General features: G+C 36.6%; 1 protein-coding gene across 3 annotated transcripts in view; it reads left to right on the top strand.

The window, feature by feature from the left end:
- The window catches only part of KIF2A (kinesin family member 2A), a 75,784-nt gene that overhangs the window by 23,542 nt on the left and 30,340 nt on the right, over window positions 1-21,902 (top strand). For all 3 annotated transcript variants that reach the window (XM_080803395.1, XM_080803397.1, XM_080803396.1), the window contains exons 2-4: window positions 18,892-18,986; window positions 19,481-19,600; window positions 21,844-21,898. In XM_080803395.1, coding sequence (XP_080659521.1) covers window positions 18,892-18,986; window positions 19,481-19,600; window positions 21,844-21,898 — 270 coding nt within the window. The remainder of the gene's footprint in view (window positions 1-18,891; window positions 18,987-19,480; window positions 19,601-21,843; window positions 21,899-21,902) is intronic.

Raw genomic sequence — 21,902 nt, 5'->3', positions numbered from 1 at the left:
AGTGCCCTCCTTAATGCCCGTCACCCAGTTACCCAGTCCCCCCTCCCACCTCCCCTCTAGCAACCCTCAGTTTATTTCCTATTTGCCTCCCTCTCTGTTTTTATTTTATATTTCCTTCCCTTCCCTTAAGTTCATCTGCTTTGTTGCTTAAGTTCTACATGAGTGAAATCATTTGGTATTTGTCTTTCTTTGGTTGACTTCTTACTCTTTGCTTAATAAATACCCTGTAGTTCATCCATGTCTTTACAAATGGGAAGAGTTCATTTTTTTTTTTTTTTTAAGATTTTATTTATTCGTTTGACAGACAGAGATCACAAGCAAGCAAAGAGGCAGGCAGAGAGAGGGGGAAGCAAGCTCCCTGCCGAGCAGAGAGCCCGATATGGGGCTTGATCCCAAGACCCTGAGATCATGACCTGAGCCGAAGGCAGAGGCTTAACCCACTGAGCCACCCAGGCGCCCTGATTTCATTCCTTCTGATGGCCGAGTAATATCGTGTGTGTGTGTGTGTGTGTGTGTTGTGTTGTGTGTTGTGTGTGTGTTATCCATTCATCTGTGGTCGGACATCTGGGCTCTTTCCATAGTTTGGCTGTTGTTGACATTGCTGTCATAAACATTATGTGCATGTGCTCCTTTGAATCACTCTTAGTATCTTTTGGATAAATACCTAGTAGTGCAATTTCTAGGTCATAGGGTAGTTCTATTTTTAACTTTCGAGGAACCTCCATACTGTTTTCCAAAGTGGCTGTACCAGTTTGCATTCCCACCAACAACGTAAAAGGGTTCCCCCTTTTCCTCATCCTTTCCAACTTCTGTCGTTTCCGGAGTTGTTCATTTTAGCCATTTTTACCAGTGTGAGGTGGTATCTCATTGTGGTTTTAATTTGTATCCTCTGATGCCGAGTGATGTTGAGCATTTTTTCATGTGTCTATTAGCCACTTGTATGTCTTTGGAGAAATGTCTGTGCATATCTTCTGCTCATTTCTTGACTGGATTTTTTTGGGTTTTTTTGGGTATTGAGTTTGATAAGTTCTTTATAGATTATGGATACTAGCCCTTTATCTGCTATGTCATTTGTGAATATCTTCTCCCATTCTTTAGATTGCCTTTTAGTTTTGTTGATTGTTTCCTTTGCTGTGCAAAAGCTTTTTATCCTGGCAAATTCCCAATAGTTCATTTTTGCTTTTGTTTTCCTTGCCTTTAGAGACTTCTCTAGCAAGAAGTTGCTGGGCCCGAGGTCGAAGAGGTTGCTGCCAGTGTTCTCTAGGATTTTGATGGATTCATATGTCACATTTAGGTCATTCATCCATTTTGAACTTACTTGTGTATGGTGTAAGAAAGTGGTTCAGTTTCATTCTTTTGCACGTCGCTGTCCAAAATTCCCAGCACCATTTGTTGAAGAGACTGTCTTTTTTCTGTTGGATATTTTTCTTGTTTTGTCGAAGGTTACTTGACCATAGAGTTGAGGGCCCACATCTGGGTTCTCTGTTCTGTTCCATTGATCTATATGTCTGTTATTGTGCCAGTACTGCACTGTCTTGATGATTACGGCTTTGTCATGCAGCTTGAAGTCTGGAATTGTGATGCCTTCAGCTCTGGTTTTCTTTTTCAACATTCCTTTGGCTATTTGGGGTCTTTTGTGGTTCCATACAAATTTGGGGATTGTTTGTTGAGCTCTGTGAAAAATGCTGGTGTTATTTTGATAGCAATTGCATTGAATGTGTAGATTGCTTTGGGTAACATACATTTTAACTATTTGTTCTTTCAGTCCATAAGCATGAAAGGTTTTTCCATTTCTTTGTGTCTTCCTCAATTTCTTTCGTAAGTGTTTTATAATTTTCAGAGCACAGATACAGATCTTTTACCTCTTTGGTTAGGTTTATTCCTGGATATCTTAGGGTTTTTGGTGCAGTTGTAAACGGGAGTGATCCCTTGATTTCTCTTTCTGCTGCTTCATTGTCAGAGTATAGAAATACAGTAGACTTCTGTGTGTTGATTTTATGTTCTCCGACTTTGCTGAATTCCTGTGAGTACTAGCAGTTTTGGGGTGGAGTCTTTTAGATTTTCTACATAAAGCATCATGTCATCTGTGAAGAGTGAAAGTTACACTTTGCTGATTTGGATGCTTTTTATTTCTTTTTGTTATCTGATTGCTGAAGCTAGAACTTCCAGTATTATGTTCAACAACAGTGGTGAGAATGGACATCTCTGTTGTGTTCCTGACCTTAGGGAAAGAGCTCTCAGTTTTTTCCCTGTTGAGCATGATATTTGCTGTGGGTCTTTGGTAAATGGCATATGGTGTTGAGGTATGTTTCCTCTATCCCTACACGTTAGAAGATTTTTATCAAGAAAGGATGCTGTATTTTTCCAGATAGTTTTTCTCCATCTATTGAGAGGATCATATGGTTCTTATTCTTTCTTTTATTAATGTTGGTGTATCATGTTGATTGATTTGTGAATGTTGAACCACTCCTGCAGCCCAGGAATTAATCCTACTTGGTCGTGGTGAATAATCCTTTTAATGTACTGTTGGATCCTATTAGCATCTTGGTGAAAATTTTTGCATCCATGTTGATTAGTCATACTGGTCTGTAACTGTCCTTTTTAGTGGTGTCTTTGTCTGTTTTGGGGATCAAGGTAATGCTTGCCTCATATAATGAGTTTGGAAGTTTTCTTCCCTTTCTATTTTTTTGGAACAATTTCAGAAGAATAGGTATTAATTTCTCTTTTAATGTTTGATAGAATTCCCCTGGGATGCCATCTGGCCCTCAACTCTCGTTTGTTGGGAGATTTTTAATTACTGATTTAATTTCTTTGCTGGTTATGGGTCTGATCTGTTCAGGTTTTCTATTTCTTCCTGTTTTAGTTTTGGTAGTTTGGGTGTTTCTTTCTTTCTTTCTTTTTTTTTTTTTTAAGATACTATTTATTTATTAGAGAGTGAGTGTGAGAGATCATGAGCAGGGGGAAGCAGTAGAGGGAGAAGCAGACTCCCCTCTGAGCAGAAAGTCTGATGCAGGACTCGATCCCAGGACCCTGGGATTGTGACCTAAGCTGAAAGCAGACACTTAATCGACTGAGCCATGCAGGTGCCCTAGTTTATATGTTTCTAGGAATGCATCCATTTCTTCCAGATTGCCTAATTCGTTGGCATATAATTGCTCATGATATTCTCTTATAATTTTTGTTATTTCTTCAGTGTTGGTTGTGGTCTCTCCTCTTTCATTCATATTTTTATCTATTTGGGTCCTTTCTCTCTCTCTCTCTCTTATTTTTTTTTTTAAAGATTTTATTTATTTGACAGAGAGCACAAACAAGAGGAGCTGCAGGCAGAAGGAGAGGGAGAAGCAGGCTCCCTAGGGAGCAGAGAGCCCAATGTGGGGCTCTATCCCAGGACCCTGAGATCATCACCTGAGTCAAAGGCAGATGCTTAACTGACTGAGCCACCCAGGTCATCCTCTCTTTTCTTCTTGATAAGTCTGGCTAGGGGTTTATCAATCCTGTTAATTTTTTCAAAAGAACCAGTTCCTCTTTTCATTGATCTGTTCTACTGTTCTTTTTTGTTTCTATTTCGTTGATATCTGCTCTAATCTTTATTGTTCTCCTGCTGGTCTTAGGCTTTATTTGCTTTCTTTTCCCGGCTCCTTTAAATGTAAGTTTAGGTTGTGTATTTGAGACTTTCCTTGCTTCTTGAGGAGGCCTAAATTGCTATATACTTCCCTCTTAGGACCTCCTTTGCTGTGTCCCAGAGGTTTTGAACTGTTGTGTTTTCATTTTCATTTGCTTCCATGAATTTTTTTAATTCTTTAATTTCCTGGTTGGACCCATTCATTCTTTTTTTTTTTTTTTTTTAAATGTTTTACCAGTTTTTTTTTGTTTTTTTTTTTTTTTAAAGATTTTATTTATTTATTTGACAGAGAGAGATCAGAGTAGATAGAGAGGCAGGCAGAGAGAAAGGGAGAGAGGGAAGCAGGCTCCCTGCTGAGCAGAGAGCCCGATGTGGGACTCGATCCCAGGACCCTGAGATCATGACCTGAGCCGAAGGCAGCGGCTTAACCCACTGAGCCACCCAGGCGCCCCAGACCCATTCATTCTTAAGTAGAGTCCTTCCAAAGTTCTTCTTGTGGTTGACTTCAGATTTCATAACATTGTGGTCTGAAAATATACATGGTATGTTCTCAGTCTTTTTGTACCCATTAAGACCTGATTTGTGACCCAGTATGTGATCTGTTCTGGAAAATATTCAATATGTACTCAAAAAGAGTGTGTATTCTGCTGCTACAGGATGAAATTCCGAATATATCTGTTAAGTCCAATGGTCCATTGTGCCTTTCAAAGCCCTCGTTTCCTTGTTGGTCTTCTGCTTAGATAATCTGTCCATTGCTGTGAGTGGGATGTGGAAGTCTTCTACTATTACCGTATCATTATCAATGAGTTTCCTTAATTTTGTTATTAATTGATTTATATATTTGGCTGTTCCCAAGTTAGGGACATAAATATTTACAGTTAAATCTTCTTGTTGGGTAGACCTCTTTATTATGTATGTCCCTTTTTCTTGGTCATGGTCATCATTTGAAAGAAAATGTTTTAGTCTATTCTGGCTGGTATAAGAAAATACATAGAGTGAATGGCTTGAACACCAGACATTTCTCACAGTTCTGGGCTGGAAAGTCCAATCAGGATAAAGGTGCTGGCTGACTGGGTTCTTGATACGAGCCTACTTCATGTCTTAGAGATGGCCTCCTCATCTTGTCCTCACTTGGCAGAGAGAGCTTCTCCTTCCTCTTCTTAGACAGCCTCTAATCCCATTATGAGGGTTCCACCCACAAGACCTCAACTAACTCTCATTACCTGTCAAAGGTCTCGTCTTCAAACACTATCCTATTGGGGGTTAGGGCTTCAACATATGAGTGTGTGGGGGGACACAGTTTTGTCCATCACAAAGGAGTTAGGGGTAAATGTTTTGAATTTGAAGTGCTATTCAAGCAATAGAATAATGCATGAAGGAATGCATTTTTTATATAATAATTAAGAATGTGACTTCTTTAAAGTTACATTCAATTGATTTTCAGTGATGGGGGTTTTGACACTGTACTAGTATGACTAAAGACTCAGCATTTTCAATGAAGATTTCATCTATGTAGCAGTTTTATTTTGAATGTTTAAGTATTTAAATGTATCATTATTTGCCTTTGTAGACAATTTCCATTTTCTTCATTTTTCTGGTGAGGAAGTGCTTTTTTAGAATATGGGTTTTTGAAAATCACTTATGATGTGTTTATAACACTCTTTAAGGCTTCCATGGAAGCTTTTCTGTCTCATTATCCTGGAAGACAGACAGACAGAGTTGACAGGCTGGATTTTGAATACTAGGGAGTTTTTCTTATTAGTGTTGACCTATGTTACTATTTTTGTAGGCAGTACCAAGTTTCTCTTGTCAGTGTTAATATGTTAAAGTTCATCTCAGTAGAATATCCAGCTTGCTTTATCAGTGAGAAGTTTTTTTGAAAAATTTTGATGCTACCATTTGGCTTGGTGTCCTTCTTAATGTATCTGCAATGAAACAGTATTGCATTCAGTCATTGGAGTTCAGGCCTTAAATTTCCTAGTGAAAGTTAGGAGGGTAGCTGAAAACCAGTTGAGATAGCTGAACGTCTTACAATGTTTTTGGCAGTTTTGTGAGTTATGTTTAAATTTTGTCAATAAACATGTACACATTTACATTACCTGGATTACTGTTGTTGAAAACATTCCAAAAGATCCCTGTCTCTTGTTAGGATGTGTTTTAAGCATAAGAGAAGATGATATCTGCATGTCACTATGACAAGTTCACAAAATAGCACAGCTGTATTGGTATAGAATTCCCTTTTGACTAAATAATTTGAGCTAGGGAGCAATTAGATAGCATTACTTAATGTATCCAGCTGAACATCTGTGTAAGGCAATTTTTCAAATATTGGGGCTATCAGCAATGTGTTTCTAACTCCACCGCTTGTAAAGCTGTGGTATTCTAGATAATGGATCTTTTATCTAAACAAATGAGGAAAGATATGTTTTGGGTATTCTATCACCCAAGGGAATGTAGATATGAAGAATGCCTTTGTAGTTAAAATGTGTTGAGATTTATTTAGTTAATAAACTTCATGAAGTTTTTTTAATCCTGTTTTATGGCATGGGGATTTTTTTTAGAAATTCTGTTTTTATGTTCCCTTTACTAGTTTTTTTGGACAGTTTTTAATCTTCTTTTCTCCTAACCCCAAATATGCCAAGTGATATTAGGAGACTGCAGTGACTTAATACTTTTTAATGGCATTATGGCCCCTTTGTGACATTTTTCTTTAGCCTATGTGAATTCAGATTGGAACTTCCCTAACAGGCTGCACAATGGGTTCTTCTAAATGACAAATCTGCCCAGATTGTTAGTGTATAGTGTGGTTCATTCGTCACAAACACCCCAACAAGATCCAATATTTTCCTGTCGCCCTGGAGAAACTGAACAGTATTTGATTTTCATATCCCTCTTCAAAACAATGGATAGATGAGATGAGAATCTGAAAATTTGTGATTTGTGTACAATATGAAATTTGTCCCGTATTTTAAGTTGTATTTTCTTCATTAAAATTCCAGCTTTGTGCTTTTAAAGTCTAAGAAGAGAAATGCTAGAGCTTTTTAACTTAGTTATAATAGTAACATCTTAAAATGTGATAAACCAAAACAAAAAGGTCTCTATGTTTGGCAAAGTCACATTCCCTAGGGATGTACTAAACAGCAACAGCACTGTTACCAGTGTCAGCTGAGGCATTATTTGTGTTCTTCTCTAATGGCTCCTTGTTCCCTCAAAGCTGTTGAAGAAGGTGTGACGCTTACGTAGTCCTCATTAAGGATTCTTTTCATCACAGCTTAGATTAGTTAACAAAACCTGGGTATCAGAATTTGGGAATTTGACTTCTGCTGAATCTGCTGTAATCATCTCTGACAAATGACCACATTCTTTTCTGTCCTTATTTACTGGTTAGGGGCATGTAGGAACAGAATGACATTTACTGTTGGAGAGAATATAAATAATAAATTACAAACTGCTTTGAGGTAGTTGGCAAAATAAGAAAGGATGTATAAATATTACTGAATAGTAACAATTTTTTAATTTCTAAATAATGCTTTTAGTGTGTCCTTTGGTTGTCATTATTTAGACTTTTATTTTGTTTTATTGAAGATTTATTTATTGAGAGATTGAGAACAAGTATGGGGGTGGGGCATGGAAGGACAGATCCTCCACTGAGTGTGGACCCCTCCATCACAGGTTTCATCTAAAGATCTTGAGATCATGACCTGATCTGATATGAAGAGTTGAGGCTTAAGCAGCTGAGCCAGAACCCCCTAGTCTTTTTTTTTTTTTCCTTAAGATTTTATATATTTATTTGACACAGAGAGAGAGATCACAAGTAGGCAGAGAGGCAGGCAGAGAGAGAGGGGGAAGCCGACTCCCGGCTGAATAGAGAGCCCAATGCAGGCCTGGATCCCAGGATCCTGAGATCATGACCTGAGCCCAAGGCAGAGGCTTAACCCACTGACCCACCCACACTCCCCTCCCCCTAGTCTATTTTAAAGCTGCATTTTGGCGGTCTCTATTTTTCCAACTTTTCCCTGTTTCATTGTTAAAATACCAGAAAATTGTACTGTAAACTTGGTAAAGTGGTGGGGTTTTTTTCATGTTCTTGACTTAGAATCCTTTTATAGTCTAAATTTTAGTAGGTTGACAAAAAGGAATTGTACCTGTTTTAAAGGACAGCTGGAAAACAAATCTCTCCAAGACAATGAATGTTAATATAACAAGCTTTGCTTTGACTCCACTTGGAAAATGCCCTCAAAATTTTGAATTTGCATTCTACACTGGCACTTGGTTTCTGTAACTAAATGTATAATTGATTTATTTTACTGGAATCAATATACCAGATTTATTTCAGAAAAATGAGAGCTCTGTTATTTTAATCAGTCACATGATTTAAATCACCAAAGTTTTGAGGTCAGTGTGTTTTAAGATGATTTATCAGGATTCTTTTCTGGTAGGAACTGAGTTGGAAGTGCTCCTCTCAGATGTCTGTTAACCACCTATTTGGACTATGCATGTGTATTTTACTCACCCTCTGGAAAAATTATGCCAAGTATTTGTTCTGAATGTGTGATTTCATAATTCAGAGTAGTATTTCTTTATTTTGAGAATGGATATTTATGATAGCTTGTCCTCTTTGTCTCTGCCTGCAAAGGTATAAAAGGAGAGTATTAGAGTTTGTTACCATTTTTTTTTTTTTTTAAGTAAGCCCCAAGTTGGGTCTTTTTAACTTATGACCCCAAGATCAAGGGACACATGTTCTACTGACTGAGCCAGTCTGGTGCCCCCTGATTACCTTTTTTTTTTTTTTTTAAGTCAAGATGAAGGAGCCTATCAAATTATGCAGTGGTATTCTGATTGAAAATTGAGAAATTTACTAGAGGTTTTATTAAGAAGAGATACACCAGAGTACCATGTATTTAAGTTAGCATATAAGCTAGATTTTTGTGTTAGTTTCCATTACATGGCTATTTATACATGAATGATTAGTGACTACTAGGGTTTTCAGAGTTTGTGTAAAATATTTTTAAATAATATTTTTAGTTAATGATATTTATAAAAAGCATTTTTGTCATTTTAAAATTTTATGAAACTTTCTTATTTTATTTTATTTTAGTTAATTTATTTATTGGAGAGAAAGAGAGCACAGTGGGAGAGGGAGAAGCAGACTCCTCGCTAAGTGGGGTGCCTAATGTGGAGCTTGATTCTGGGACGTTGGGATCATGACCTGAGTTGAAGGCAGATGCTTAACTGACTGAGCCACCCCGGCACCTCTAAATTTAAAACTTTAAACAAAAGCATATTTTAACAACTTCAAAGGGTTTGAAAATTGCCATAATAAACAATTTTATAATTGAGGTTTTATTTTCACTGATCATTTTAGTTGTATTTTTTCTTACATGTTTCAGTTTTGAAAGTGTAATTAAGGTCTTACTATTTAGAAGCTTGGAAAGAAGATTTCATAGAAACAGCTCAAAAGGAACTGATAAAAAAATGTTTACTTTTGGGGGAAGACTTGCCACATGTATCCTCAACTCTATGATTAGGGTAATTAGAAAAAACATGGAGTTTGCAGTCCTAGGTATGCTAGAAACAGCTGCAACCTTTTTAAAAACGGAGTGGGTCTGAAAATAATTATTGCATTTTCATGTTTTTCCTAATGTTCTACCACTGTATCCTTTAAATAAAATACATATATTTGTTATCATTTTAAAATTAAGTCTTTTAGATGCTTGTAATGATATTTTATTAGTATTCTTGACTGTTTTATTTTGGCTGTTGTCTTCTGCATTTGCAACCAAATTATACTTTATATGCTAGACAAGGTTTATGCCAGCCTAATTGGTTGCTGGCGTTTCTAAGCCTCACAGCTGCTGTGAATTCAGCTGTGAACTAAGAAACATATAATAGGATCCTGTTTTCAGAGACCAAAAGCCAATTGTCAACATGTAAGACTTGTTTTTGACAGCTCAATAAATATGAGATTTTATAGCAATCTTAAGTAACCACCCTAATTTTAAACATTAGAAAGGCCTGAAATTTGTAGATTCTATATATTATTTTTGTTATTGGGGCAAAAGGTTGCTTAAATTCAGGTGTTTGTTTTCTATTCCATCATTTAAAAACATAGTTTGTCTTAATATTTACTAATATATTAAAAAGTTGAGATCTGAACTATTTTTTTCTTTGATTTCCTTGGACAAAAAGTTGAGACTTAAATGATGCAAAGATATTTCTTAAAATGAACTAAACATAAAATGGCTTTGAAGTTAAGGTTATGTTTTCAAATATATTTTCAAAATATTTCATATATTTATATTCGTATAAATAGTAGTTAGTAGTTTTGTAAATTATCCTGACATCTAAATTCGGGGTGAAATGTGTGTTTCTCTTGTGTTGAACCATATGAAATTCCACTTTTTTGGTTAAAAATGGTCAAATATAGAGGTGCCTGGCTTGTTCAGTCAGTTAAGTGCCTGCTTTTGGCTCTCAGGTCATATCCCAGGATCCTAGGATCGAACCCCACATCAGGCTCCCCACTCAGCGGGAAGTCTGCTTCTCCCTCTCCCTCTGTCCCTTCTGTACCCCCCCAACTCATGTGTGTTCCCTCTCTCTCTCAAATAAATAAATGAAATTTTAAAAAATGGTCGAATATAGACCGTGTGCTTTTTTTTTTTTTTTGGTTATCATATGATTTAATTTCATTTGTATTTATCATGTTTTCATTATATTTAAAAGTCTGTTAGTTCTCAGCAGAGACCTATGAGGATCCTGTTTTTAAACATAGACAGTCATCTCCCATTTAAGGTCAGTAATTTGTTCTTAAATCAGATGTTGTATGTGAAAATACTGGGTGGCAGCCCATTTGCCTTTGTTTTAAGTGGGAAAAACCACTGTGTTCATCTTTGACCAAATTCCCTAAAACCTATTTCATAAATGTAACTGACACTATGAAATTACCTACACGTAAGTAAGCTATCATGTTTAACAAATAAGAAATAAGGGTAACAAGTCAGTTTTATATGCGGTAAAATCTTTGCTTTCACTATAATTGCATTTTGCCTATCCTCAGTGGGTTTTTTTCAACATTTTCTTAAATATCTTGGGAGTCATTCAACACTGAGCAAAAGAAGGACAAAGTAAATATGAGAGACTGGAAACGCTTTCAGGATGAACACACAGTGTCAGGAAATGGCTCACAGTGAGAATGATGCAAGCATCATCCTGTGCCTACGTCTTAAAGCATTTTGATACTCAGCATTTCTTTTTTTTTAAATCTTTTTAAAAAAAGATTTTACTATAACATTTTTAAAAAAAGATTTTACTATAAAATCTTTAAAAAAGATTTTACTATAAAATCCTAAAAAAAAGATTTTATTATAAAATCTTAAAAAAAAAAGACTTTATTTATTTGACAGAGAGACACAGCGAGAAAGGGAACACAAGCAAGGGAGTGGGAGAGGGAGAAGCAGGCTTCCCGCTGAGCAGGGAGCCTGACATGGGGCTCTATCCCAGGACCCCGGGATCATGACCTGAGCCGAAGGCAAACGCTTTGTGACTGAGCCACCCAGGTGCCACAAGAATAAAATCTTTAAAAAAAAAAAAAAAAAAAAAAGAGATGTCCTACAGGAAAATGGAGAGAGGGAGATTCTGCAGATTTGCCTGTACTTCCAAAACTTTCCAAGTAATTTTTTTTACTTCCCTTTCAAAGATTACATTGTCTACACTGTAACTTATCTTTACAAGTAGTTGAAATAAAGCTGAAAACTTCTAAATCTCTTGAGTTTTGAGATTGTTAACAGTCATAAATTTTTTTTTAAAGATTTTATTTATTTATTTGACAGAGAGATATCACAGGTAGGCAGGGAGGCAGGCAGAGAGAGGGGGAAGCAGGCTCCCCGCAGAGCAGAAAGCCCAATGCAGGGCCCTATCCTGGGACCCTGAGATCATGACCCGAGCCGAAGGCAGAGGCTTAACCCACTGAGCCACCCGGACGCCCCTGTAACGGTCATAATTTAAATAATAGCAATTTTATACGATTATGTGAACAGTTTTCAAATCTGACTCCCATTTTTTATGAATGCAGTGTATAGAATTAAAGATGGATTGGGTCAACTCATCAAAAATAGTACAATGAAGTTTATGTATTACCATCTTTCTGCCCCAGCTACATAAGAAAAAACCAAAAGACATAGCTGAGCTCAGGAACAAGGTATCATAGTGGAGCAGAAACAGATCAGAAATACTAAGGGATGGTGGAGCTTTTCAAGCAATGATAGCAAAAGTTTAATTCCTGTAGGAAGATGGGGACACTAAAAAAAAATACACACACACCATTAGTCAAGTTCACTGTTCGAAGATAAAGACTGGTGTGGCTTTAAAGAGGAGCTTCTTGGAGCTAGGTTTATAGAAAATTTTCCTCCAAAGGAGGCAGTCCAATATGATTGAGGTAGATATATACAGGGCTGAACTAAGCCACTGTACAGCGGGGAAGTCATACCAGTTATTTGTAACTTTAGGTGTTCTCACTAGTCAGGTGCTTCATCTTTAGAAATCATAACAGGATACCTAGAAAACTTCCATGTGTTTGGAATTTCAAAAACTCAGGTGAGTCATGAGTCAGAGATTCATAAAATTAGGAAATAGTTCCAACTCAACAATAACAAAAATACCGAATATAAAAATGTGTGAGATGCTGCTAAAGCAATTCTTAGAAAAGTGTAGCTTTAGCTGCTTATCAGGAAGATAAGGAATAAAGATGAATAAGCTAAGCATCTGTCTGAGGAATTTGAGAAAAAAAGTCCCAGCAAAATATGCCCAAAGTAAAAGGAAAGAATAATGATAAGAGCAGTAATTAAGTGTTTAATAACAAAGGGCTCAACAAAGGCAAGTGTTGATCTTGGAAAAGACAAAATTGACAAATCTGATACAAGGTTTGTGAAAAAAAGGTTGAAAAATTAAAAATGAGAAAGTGATCATGGTTACAAATGCTACAGGCATTCAGCATAATTATGAACAACTTTATGCCCAAAATGTGAAAACTTAAATAAATTTCCAAGAAAAAACCAGAATTATCAAAACAGTCATGAATAGAAAACTATAATAATAATAATAATATAATTGCTAAGAGAATTGAATCTTTTCACAAATAAAAGTCTAAGCCAAGATGATTTTAACCAATGCATGCCAGATGCTCAAGGTTTAAATAATTCTAACTTTACACTATTCCAGAATAAGGTTGATATGAGAAAGGAAAACTGCTGGCAAATATTACTCTTGGTCAATGATGTAAAAAATCTAGGACAAAATATTTAATGCTGTTCCAACTAGATTCCTAACAGGGTTTTTAAAAAAATTATTTATTTGATTTTTGGAACTTGACAAGAGGGTTCTATAATTTATACAGACATGCAAATGGCTAAGAAGATCAAAGAACCTCTTAAAGAACAAATAGGTGGGAAAGCTTCTTTTACCAGCTAGAAGACTTACTGCAAAGGTATAATATAAGACAGTGTAATTTTGGCTCAAGGATAAAAAAAATAGGCTGATGCATGTGTGCTTGAAATTTGACAGGTCATAGTGCAGTTAGGAGAGAAGGAAGGACCTTTTAGGAAATTGCACTGGATTTGTTTTTCATGGTGGGAGGCGGGGGAAGTGGGAATTGTGTTACCATGCACAAAAACCAAAATGACAGTGGGTTGCAGTCTTGAATATGAAAGACTTTGTAAAGTCTAGTTTTTAAAAATATTTACTTATTTGAGAGAGAAAGAATGAGCTTACATGTGTGAGCAGGGGGGAGGGGTAGAAGGAGAGGGAGAACTAGAGAATCTCCTGTAAACTCCCTGCTGAGGACAGAGCTCTTAGGGCTCGATCTCACCACCCTGAGATCATGACCTGAGTGGAAATCAAGAGTCAGAGACTAAGCCTACTGAGCCACCCAGGCACCCTAGGACTTTGTAAAACTTTAGAAGAAAATGTCAGAACCTGTTGTAATGACCTGAGTGTCAGGAAGAACTTGAGGGCATAAAAAGCTGTAATTGAGACATAGATATTTGACTACATGAAAGTTAATACATTGAAATTCATCAAAAGACATCATAAAGTGGAAAGATAGGCCCCAAATTTAGAGAAAATATTTGCGACACATGTAACAGGAGATTAGTACCAAGAATATATGGAGAATTTCTTCAAAGAAGTGAAAGAAGAAAACAGTCAAAAGGCCCACATGGCCAGCAGACACAGAAATAGGCACAGCCTTATTAATTCAGAGAAATTAGAACCACAGTATGATACATTAAATCTGACGAATACTAAGTACCATGTGGATGTGAAGTAATTGTTAGTAGGATACGAATCATTATAGGTCTGTCCACTCTGGAAAACGTGGCACTAACAGAAAAGTTACAGACCTATGTACTCTATATTTCTTACACATCCTGGAGAAATTCTTGCGTATTTTTATCAGTACGCATGTATAAGGATGCCTATAGCACCATTTTTCTGTCTTGCTTTTTTAAGATATTTATTTATTTGACTGAGAGGTGTGGGCATAAGTAAGCAGAGCAGCAGGGAGAGGGAGAGGAAGAAGCAGGCTCTCTGCTGAGCAGGGAGCCTGATGTGGAGCTTGATCTCAGGACCCTGGGATCATGACCTGAGCTAAATGGAGACACTTAACCAACTGAGCCATGTAGGCACCCCAGCACCATTGTTTCTAGTAGTAAAAACATGAAAACACATGTCCATCAACAGAGTAGTTTAAGTTTTGGCATATTCCTATATAGTGAAAATAAGTGAACTGCACTTATTTACAACAACTTGAATGAATCTTGGGGAAAGTAGTTTTGCACAACAGAAATGAGTATATTAAAGTAGTGTCAGTCCATTTACACAGTTTAAAAATAGCCAGGTTGTTCAGGTATATTATGAGTCTTACATTTGTAGGTGGCAAAACTATAAAGAAAAGCTACAGTATGATTATCTCAAATATATAGAATACTGGTTACTCGTGGTGGTGGGGAAAAAGAGAGGGAGAGGAAATACGGTAAAAAATGTTTTTAAAAATTGAAAAAAGAGAGGGAGATTCACTTAGGGAGGGTGGCACATGGAGTTTCCAAGGTACTGTATGTTTCTTTCTTTTTAAAAAACTTTATTTTTAAGTGATCTCTACACCTAACGTGGGGCTTGAACCCACAACCCCAAAATCAGGAGTCGCATGCTCTACCAGCTGAATCAGCCAGGTGCCTCTCAGAGGTATTGTTTCTTAACTTGGCTGGTGCTGGATACACAAGTGTATGCTCTCCCTCTGTCTTTTTTTTTTTTTTTAATATTTTATTTATTTATTTGACGGAGAGAGATCACAAGCAGGCAGAGAGGCAGGTGGAGAGAGGGGGAAGCAGGCTCCCTGCTGAGCAGAGAGCCTGATGTGGGGCTTGATCCCAGGACCCTGAGATCATGACCTGAGCCAAAGGCAGAGGCTCAACCCACTGAGCCGCCCAGGCCCCCCCCCTTTTTAATGTAGAAATGTATATGATGTAATTTACAATAAAGTAAAGGGAGAATCAGAGAGTCAAAGGGCAATGAATTAGTGAAGTTGGAATACAGAATTTTCTCAAACCAGAGAAATGGGATGCTTTGGAAAAAATTATTTTTTATTATAATTAAAAATGAGAAATTTGAGTATCTCACTTGAACTGTATAAAAAACAATTTAAAAAAAACTTAAAGGCATATTGGGTAAAGTTAGACTTGAAACTTAATTTTTAGAGACAGCTTTTGATAAAAATAATCAAAACCTCATACTGTAGGTATTTCTGGTTATCTCATCCACTGACAGAAAAAAGCAAACATTTAAAACTTGATTCATTCATTCAGCTCTGATCTTTATTCATTTCTTGTTACTGGAATTTCATATTTTTTCCTTCCTTTTGGCTGAGTAAACTGGACCATGGTAGAGATAAGCCAACATTTTCTCAGGTCCACCTTTCTAAACCTCTAGAGTTTTGTTTTGTTTTTTAATTAACATATAATGTATTATTTGCTTCAGGGGTAATCAGTCTTACACAATTCACAGCACTCACCATAGCCTGTACCCTCCCCAGTGTCCATCCTCAGGATGTTTCCTGGGATTAAGAGTCTCTTATGGTTTGTCTCCCTGCCCTGTTTCATCCTGTTTCATTTTTTCCCCTCCCTTCTCCCTACAACCCCCTGCCCTGCCTCTCAAATTCATCATATCAGAGAGATCATATGATGATTGTCTTTCTCTGATTGACTTATTTCGCTTAGCACGATACTCTCTAGTTCCATCCACATAGTTGCAAATGACAAGATTTCGGGGCTTTTGATGGCTGTAGAGTATTCCATTGTGTATTTATGCCACATCTTCTTTATCCATTTATTTGTTGATGGACGCCTAGGTTCTTTCCATAGTTTGGCTATAATTGTGGACACTGCTGCTATAAACATTCGGGTGCACGTGCCCCTTTGGATCACTGCATTTGTATCTTTAAAGTAAATACCCAGTAGTGCGATTGCTAGATCATAGGGTAGCTCTGTTTTCATCTTTTTGAGGAACCTTAATGGAGCAGCTGCTTTTGACTTTGCTAACATGTGGCTTAAGGTTTTCTGGGTGTCTTCTACTGGTAATTGAACTTCTGGAGGTACCACTGTTGAGGTTTGCTGAGAATGGGTTTTGAAAAAGAAAATCTTGATTTTCTTTATCCTCTTTGTTACTCATGTCTCTAGGCTATCTTTGGAGATTAAGGTCCCTGTGAGATAGGTCTTGTAGTCTACTCCCCAAGGGAAGTTGGAATATTGTAGTAGATGCTTACCAGTAGGAATGTGGTGTTGGTCTTGCTTTTGCAACATTATATGCTTTCCCTCATTCTCATTATTGTGGCAATTCTGTTGGGCATGGAGATCCCTTATCTCTCCTCTTCAGGAACCTCAACTACAGCCTTTCCATTTCTTGCCAAAAGTTATTCTTTGTGGTAGTCTAGTGTTTAAGTACATCTTCTTTGGAGTCATTTGCTATTGATAAAATCCTATCAGTGTCTTAAATTAAAATACTCTATTTTTCCCAAAACCTTTTCTGCAGTCATCTTGTTCCTGCTAGTGGGTATTGCTATTTTGAGGCTGTCAGGGGTGGTAGGTTTGGGAAACAGTAGCTGATGTTCTTAGCCTCACTACTCACGTTGTGGAGACGGTGATAAATGTGAGGTTTGTTATAGCAGTGGTAGCTCCTCCTAGATTGTAATGGCCATCATCAGGGCAACTCATGGCTCTCTGGGGTCCACTCTTTACTTCTACAGTTAAACTCCGTCTCTCTTTTTTTTCATATCCTGTTGCAGCCATCTATGTAGATACCTGCTTGGATCTCCCTTTAAGGAACTTACCATTCCTTCAGCTCCAGGGAGTGCATTATAGTTCATAGCCTCTAGGTATTAATAGCTTTAGGCTCCTTAGATTTTGTGCTGAGGCCTTGTGTTTCCTGGGAAACCTCCAGCCAGTGACTGAGCATGGTGTGGGTACTAGGGTATTTCCATTTTGGCCCAGTGTGGGACTGTTTTAATGGGCAGTCTTTGCTTTGGATCTCCCTGCTGGGTTGGCTAGCACTTTGTCAGATCTGTGTCAGGGTCTGAGGCTCTCTCTGCTCAGTCCTATTTTATGTACCCTTTCCTTCACAGGTTTCAGATCTATATCACAGTCTGAAAGTTTTCCATGTCTAGTCCTTTATCTTTATCTTTCACAGTAAAACTCTTATCCACCTGTCTCAATGTCTGCTTCCTGATGGACCTGACTGACACATACCACTTCTTCTGGCTGTTTACCTAATTTTTGTCCATATTAAATTGCAGTGAATATATTACCCAATTTCCCCTTTTTATAAGCCTCTCCCTTGAATCTTCCCAAGTATTTCCTAGGTTACTTCTTTTCTACCCTCAACACCCAGCTCTCTAATGTCCATTTATCTCAGTAAGTGCCTTATTATTACAGTAACATTGTTTGTTTTATATACCATATATCTGGATTTGTGGTTTGTTTGTTCGTTTGTTTGTTTTAAGGTAGTCAAAGAGGTATAAACTAAAGGTAAAGTATTGATGTCCCAAGGATTTCATTCAGCAAATACATGTGAAAATTCCATATGTTCAGCATTTTATTAAATAACATGAAGATGCAGATCTATAACAAATAGTTTTTATCCTTCTTTAATTAATGAGTGGGTGGGTAAGATGAAAACAAGTTAGTAAAAAGTACACAAACGCTTCAAAACTTATCAATCTGCTTCTAGGAATTTTTTCCAAGGAAATAATCTGACAAATGTATAATGACACATGTACAGTAGTATTCATTGCAGTGTTTATAATAGCAAAAAATTGCACATAGCCTAAGTGACCACCAGTAGGTATGAAGTAAATTGTAATAAACATAATGGAATATTCTGTAATAAGTAAAAATAATTACTTAGTTCTGTTGTTATTAATAACATCCACAGTCTGTTTTAAGAGGGAAAACAAGTTAATACATTAGATGTAATGTCCTTTCTCTACAGATAGGAAGTACTAGAGCTGCCAGAGAAAGTAAGGTATAGATGTTAGATTACATTTCCCAGCCTTTTTGGACTTAGAATACTTTTCTCAATCTAATAAAAATAATGTGAATTTCTATAATATATGATAGTGATTTTAAAAGATTATTTATTTATTTATTTGTCAGAGAGAGAGAGAGAGAGAGAGAGAGAGAGATATCACAAGTAGGCAGAGAGGCAGGCAGAGAGAGAGGGGAAGCAGGCTCCCCGCCTAGCAGAGAGCCTGATGCGGGGCTTGATACAGGACCCTGAGATCATGACCTGAGCCAAAGGCAGAAGCTTAACCCGCTGAGCCACCCGGGCGCTCTGATAGTGATTTTTACATAAGAAGCGTTTCAGTGTAAAAATTTGATTTTTGAATTTTTGTTCTACAGTCAGTTCATCTCATAGTAAGGAAACTTTGTAATGATTAGAACTATATAATGGCATAAAATTTCAGCCATTCTCTGCCATCGTGTAACCATTTTTCATGTTTGTTGAAAATACACTTACAGTTTATTCAATTTCTTGAGTTCTGGTCTCGACAGCACATTGATTAATGATTGCATGGACAAAGGTCATTCCCTAGTTGTGAGTCTGGAAATCCCTTGTAAGAAAATTAGTATCATAGTTTTTCAGAAGTTTTTAAGTTATAAAATTGTATTTGGCATTGTTTAGGAATACTATAATTTATGGATTAAAATGTATGTTTTATTCCCACTTAGGCCGAATACATCAAGCAATGGTAACGTCTTTAAATGAAGATAATGAAAGTGTAACTGTTGAATGGATAGAAAATGGAGATACAAAAGGCAAAGAGGTATGATCACTAAATTTTTTTTTTAAGATTTCATTTTTAAGTAATCTCTATACCCAGCATGGGGCTCAAACCCATAAGCCCAAGATAAAGAGACGCATGCTCCACTGACTGATCTAGGTACGCCTATCACTGAGCTAAATTTTATTTCTAGTCCTGCAGTCAAGGTTCCAAATATAAAATAAACTGTAAAGTGTATACTTTTTTATATAGTGCATGTATTCTTTATCATTTCTAGAAAAACTTTCACATGATTAAAACATTTCAAAGAAAGGTAGATTCTTCCTGTACATTGTAAGTGATGGGACATATTATCAAGACCATAAAATGCAGTCTTAATAGCTGTCTTAATATGTGGGCTGTAATTGTAGATAATTTTGTTTTCAGTACTTTTCATGAGACAAATCATTTAACAATCATTCTCTCTGTGTAAATTTGTAATTTAAAAGGTTAATTGTCAAGATTTACTTTAAAGATACATGCATTTTTTAAAACAGATTGACCTTGAGAGCATCTTTTCACTTAACCCTGATCTTGTACCTGATGAAGAAATTGAACCCAGTCCAGAAACACCTCCACCTCCAACATCTTCAGCCAAAGTAAATAAAATTGTAAAGGTTAGTAAGGAACATTTAGAGTAGAGGTGTATAGGGTGTATGTGCGTGTGTGTGTATGTATTTCTGGTTTAAAATTAAAAGGCTGTTAAGAGTTTATTTTAAATATTAGTTTGCTTTTTTCTTTTTTAAGATTTTATTTATTTATTTGACAGAGATCACAAGTAGGCAGAGAGGCAGGCAGAGAGAGGAGAAAGCAGGCTTCCTGCTGAGCAGAGAGCCCGATGTGGGGCTCGATCCCAGGACCCTGGGATCATGACCCGAGCCGAAGGCAGAGGCTTTAACCCACTGAGCCACCCAGGCGCCCCTTAGTTTGCTTTTTAAAAAAAATAAAACTGTAATTCTTTTTGCCATCTATATGTCATATTTATGCATACATTCTTTGAAGGATTGAGGTTGTCCAGTTCACAGGTAACAATACTTACTAAGTAAAATCCTAGAAATTCTTCCCTGATTAGGATTTTTCCTAAGACTAATAGCTCCCCAGGAGATAGGGATGTCAAAACCATTTGTCAGTGTTTGTTAAGTGACTACATATGATTTAGATAAAGAAAGAAAGTTTATTATTCTTCATAATTTCCCACTCCAGTAGTCTTTGGAAATAGTAATTCTGCTGTTTATGTTTATTAGAGAAAGATGGGAAATGATAGCGTACAGTTTAACTACTTCTGTGTTTTCTGTGAAGACAAACTTTAAGACCATGCTATATACCCTAACAGTTTTACCTTTATAAAAATAAAAGCCATGCCCTTTTTATTACTTTAAAAGATAATTCCTCTTCCCTCCTGTTGAAATTTCTCACTATTAAAATTGTGTATTTACGTGCAGCTCTTTCAAAACCAGGTAGTTGCTCACAGTTGTTGAATCTGCAGTTCTGTGTGTTTAGTTCAAGCATTTATTAATTTTTCTACATTGTTGATTTTATCACACACAAAGATGAATGACATGACTTTAACCCTAGAAAAACTTGGTATCTTACAGGGAAGACTACATCAGCATCCAGATAACGTATGATAGAAGCTTAACGATATCAGCAAAACATTCTACTTTTTAAATTATACATGAGAACATAAGGCAGATTTTCAATTCATTTAATTCAGCACATTGAATGTCACTGCTTAGACGTCATTAGTTATGACTTGTAGATGGATTGTTTTTCGTATTTGGCTTCACAGCCTTGAAGGATCTTTATAGATCATCTTTCTTTGTATGTCATTAACAACCTTTGGTGTGGGGTGCCTGGGGGACTCAGTTGGTTGAGCGTCTGCCTTTGGCTCAGGTGAGGATCCCGGAGTCCTGGGATCGAGTCCTGCATCGGGCTCCCTGCTTCGTGGGGAGTCTGCTTCTCCCTCTGACCCTCCCCCCTTCTCATGCTCTCTTTCTCTCTCATTCTCTCTCTCTCTCAAATAAACAAAAAATCTTAAAAAAACAAAAAACAACCTTTGCTGTGCATTAAAATCACTTAGAGAACTTTTCAAAATATTGATGCCTTGCCCACTCCTAGCAGTTCAGTTTTGTTTTCTCTAAAGTGAGGCCCTTGTATCAATATTCTTTTAATAGTACCCATTTGATTTAAATGTACAAATGTTCTCTCTCATGTTGAGAGCCATTATTTGATACCTTTTTTCAGTTGAATAAAATGAACTCTTGGTAAATAAAGGATAGGATCAAAAATTTACTGCCCTAGACTTTGCAGTTCGAAGACTTTGAAAGTCTAAGGAAGTCTTTCAGTAGAAATGATAACATATCATGGTATTTTGATGTTTAAGTTTAATACTAGACAGTAGGTTGTCTAAAGCCAATATTTTATTGATTACTCTGACATCCAGAGATGAAATGTAATACCTACCTTTGAAATGTATTACATGGTTTTAAAATGGTGGCTAAAACTATGCCCTTTACTGAAATAACTTCTCTTTGCTTCAGTTTTCTCATCTATGAAACCAGAATAATAATAGTAATGACCCGATAGGGTTGGTTTGAAGCTTGAATGACTTAATATGAGCAGTACCTGCCTCGTGCTAATTCTGGAATATTGCATTTTCTGGAGAGGTGGTGGGTAATACTCACATAAACAAACTTGAATACTAATGGCATTAGTAGTAATTATTAGAAGATTATTTATAGTTTTTTTCTATTTAGTTTTATATTATGTTCACCTATTTTTGTTTAATTAAAGGAAGCCCAAGTTATAAATAGGAGTAAAGAGAGAAAGTAGAATGAACGTTTTTATTTTTCTCTTACAGAATCGACGGACTGTGGCTTCTATTAAGAATGACCCTCCTCCAAGAGATAACAGAGGTAA

This window comes from Martes martes, assembly GCF_963455335.1.
Source record: "Martes martes genome assembly, chromosome: 5".
NCBI classification, from domain to species: domain Eukaryota; kingdom Metazoa; phylum Chordata; class Mammalia; order Carnivora; family Mustelidae; genus Martes; species Martes martes.
This window is presented reverse-complemented; position numbering and strand designations above follow the sequence as displayed.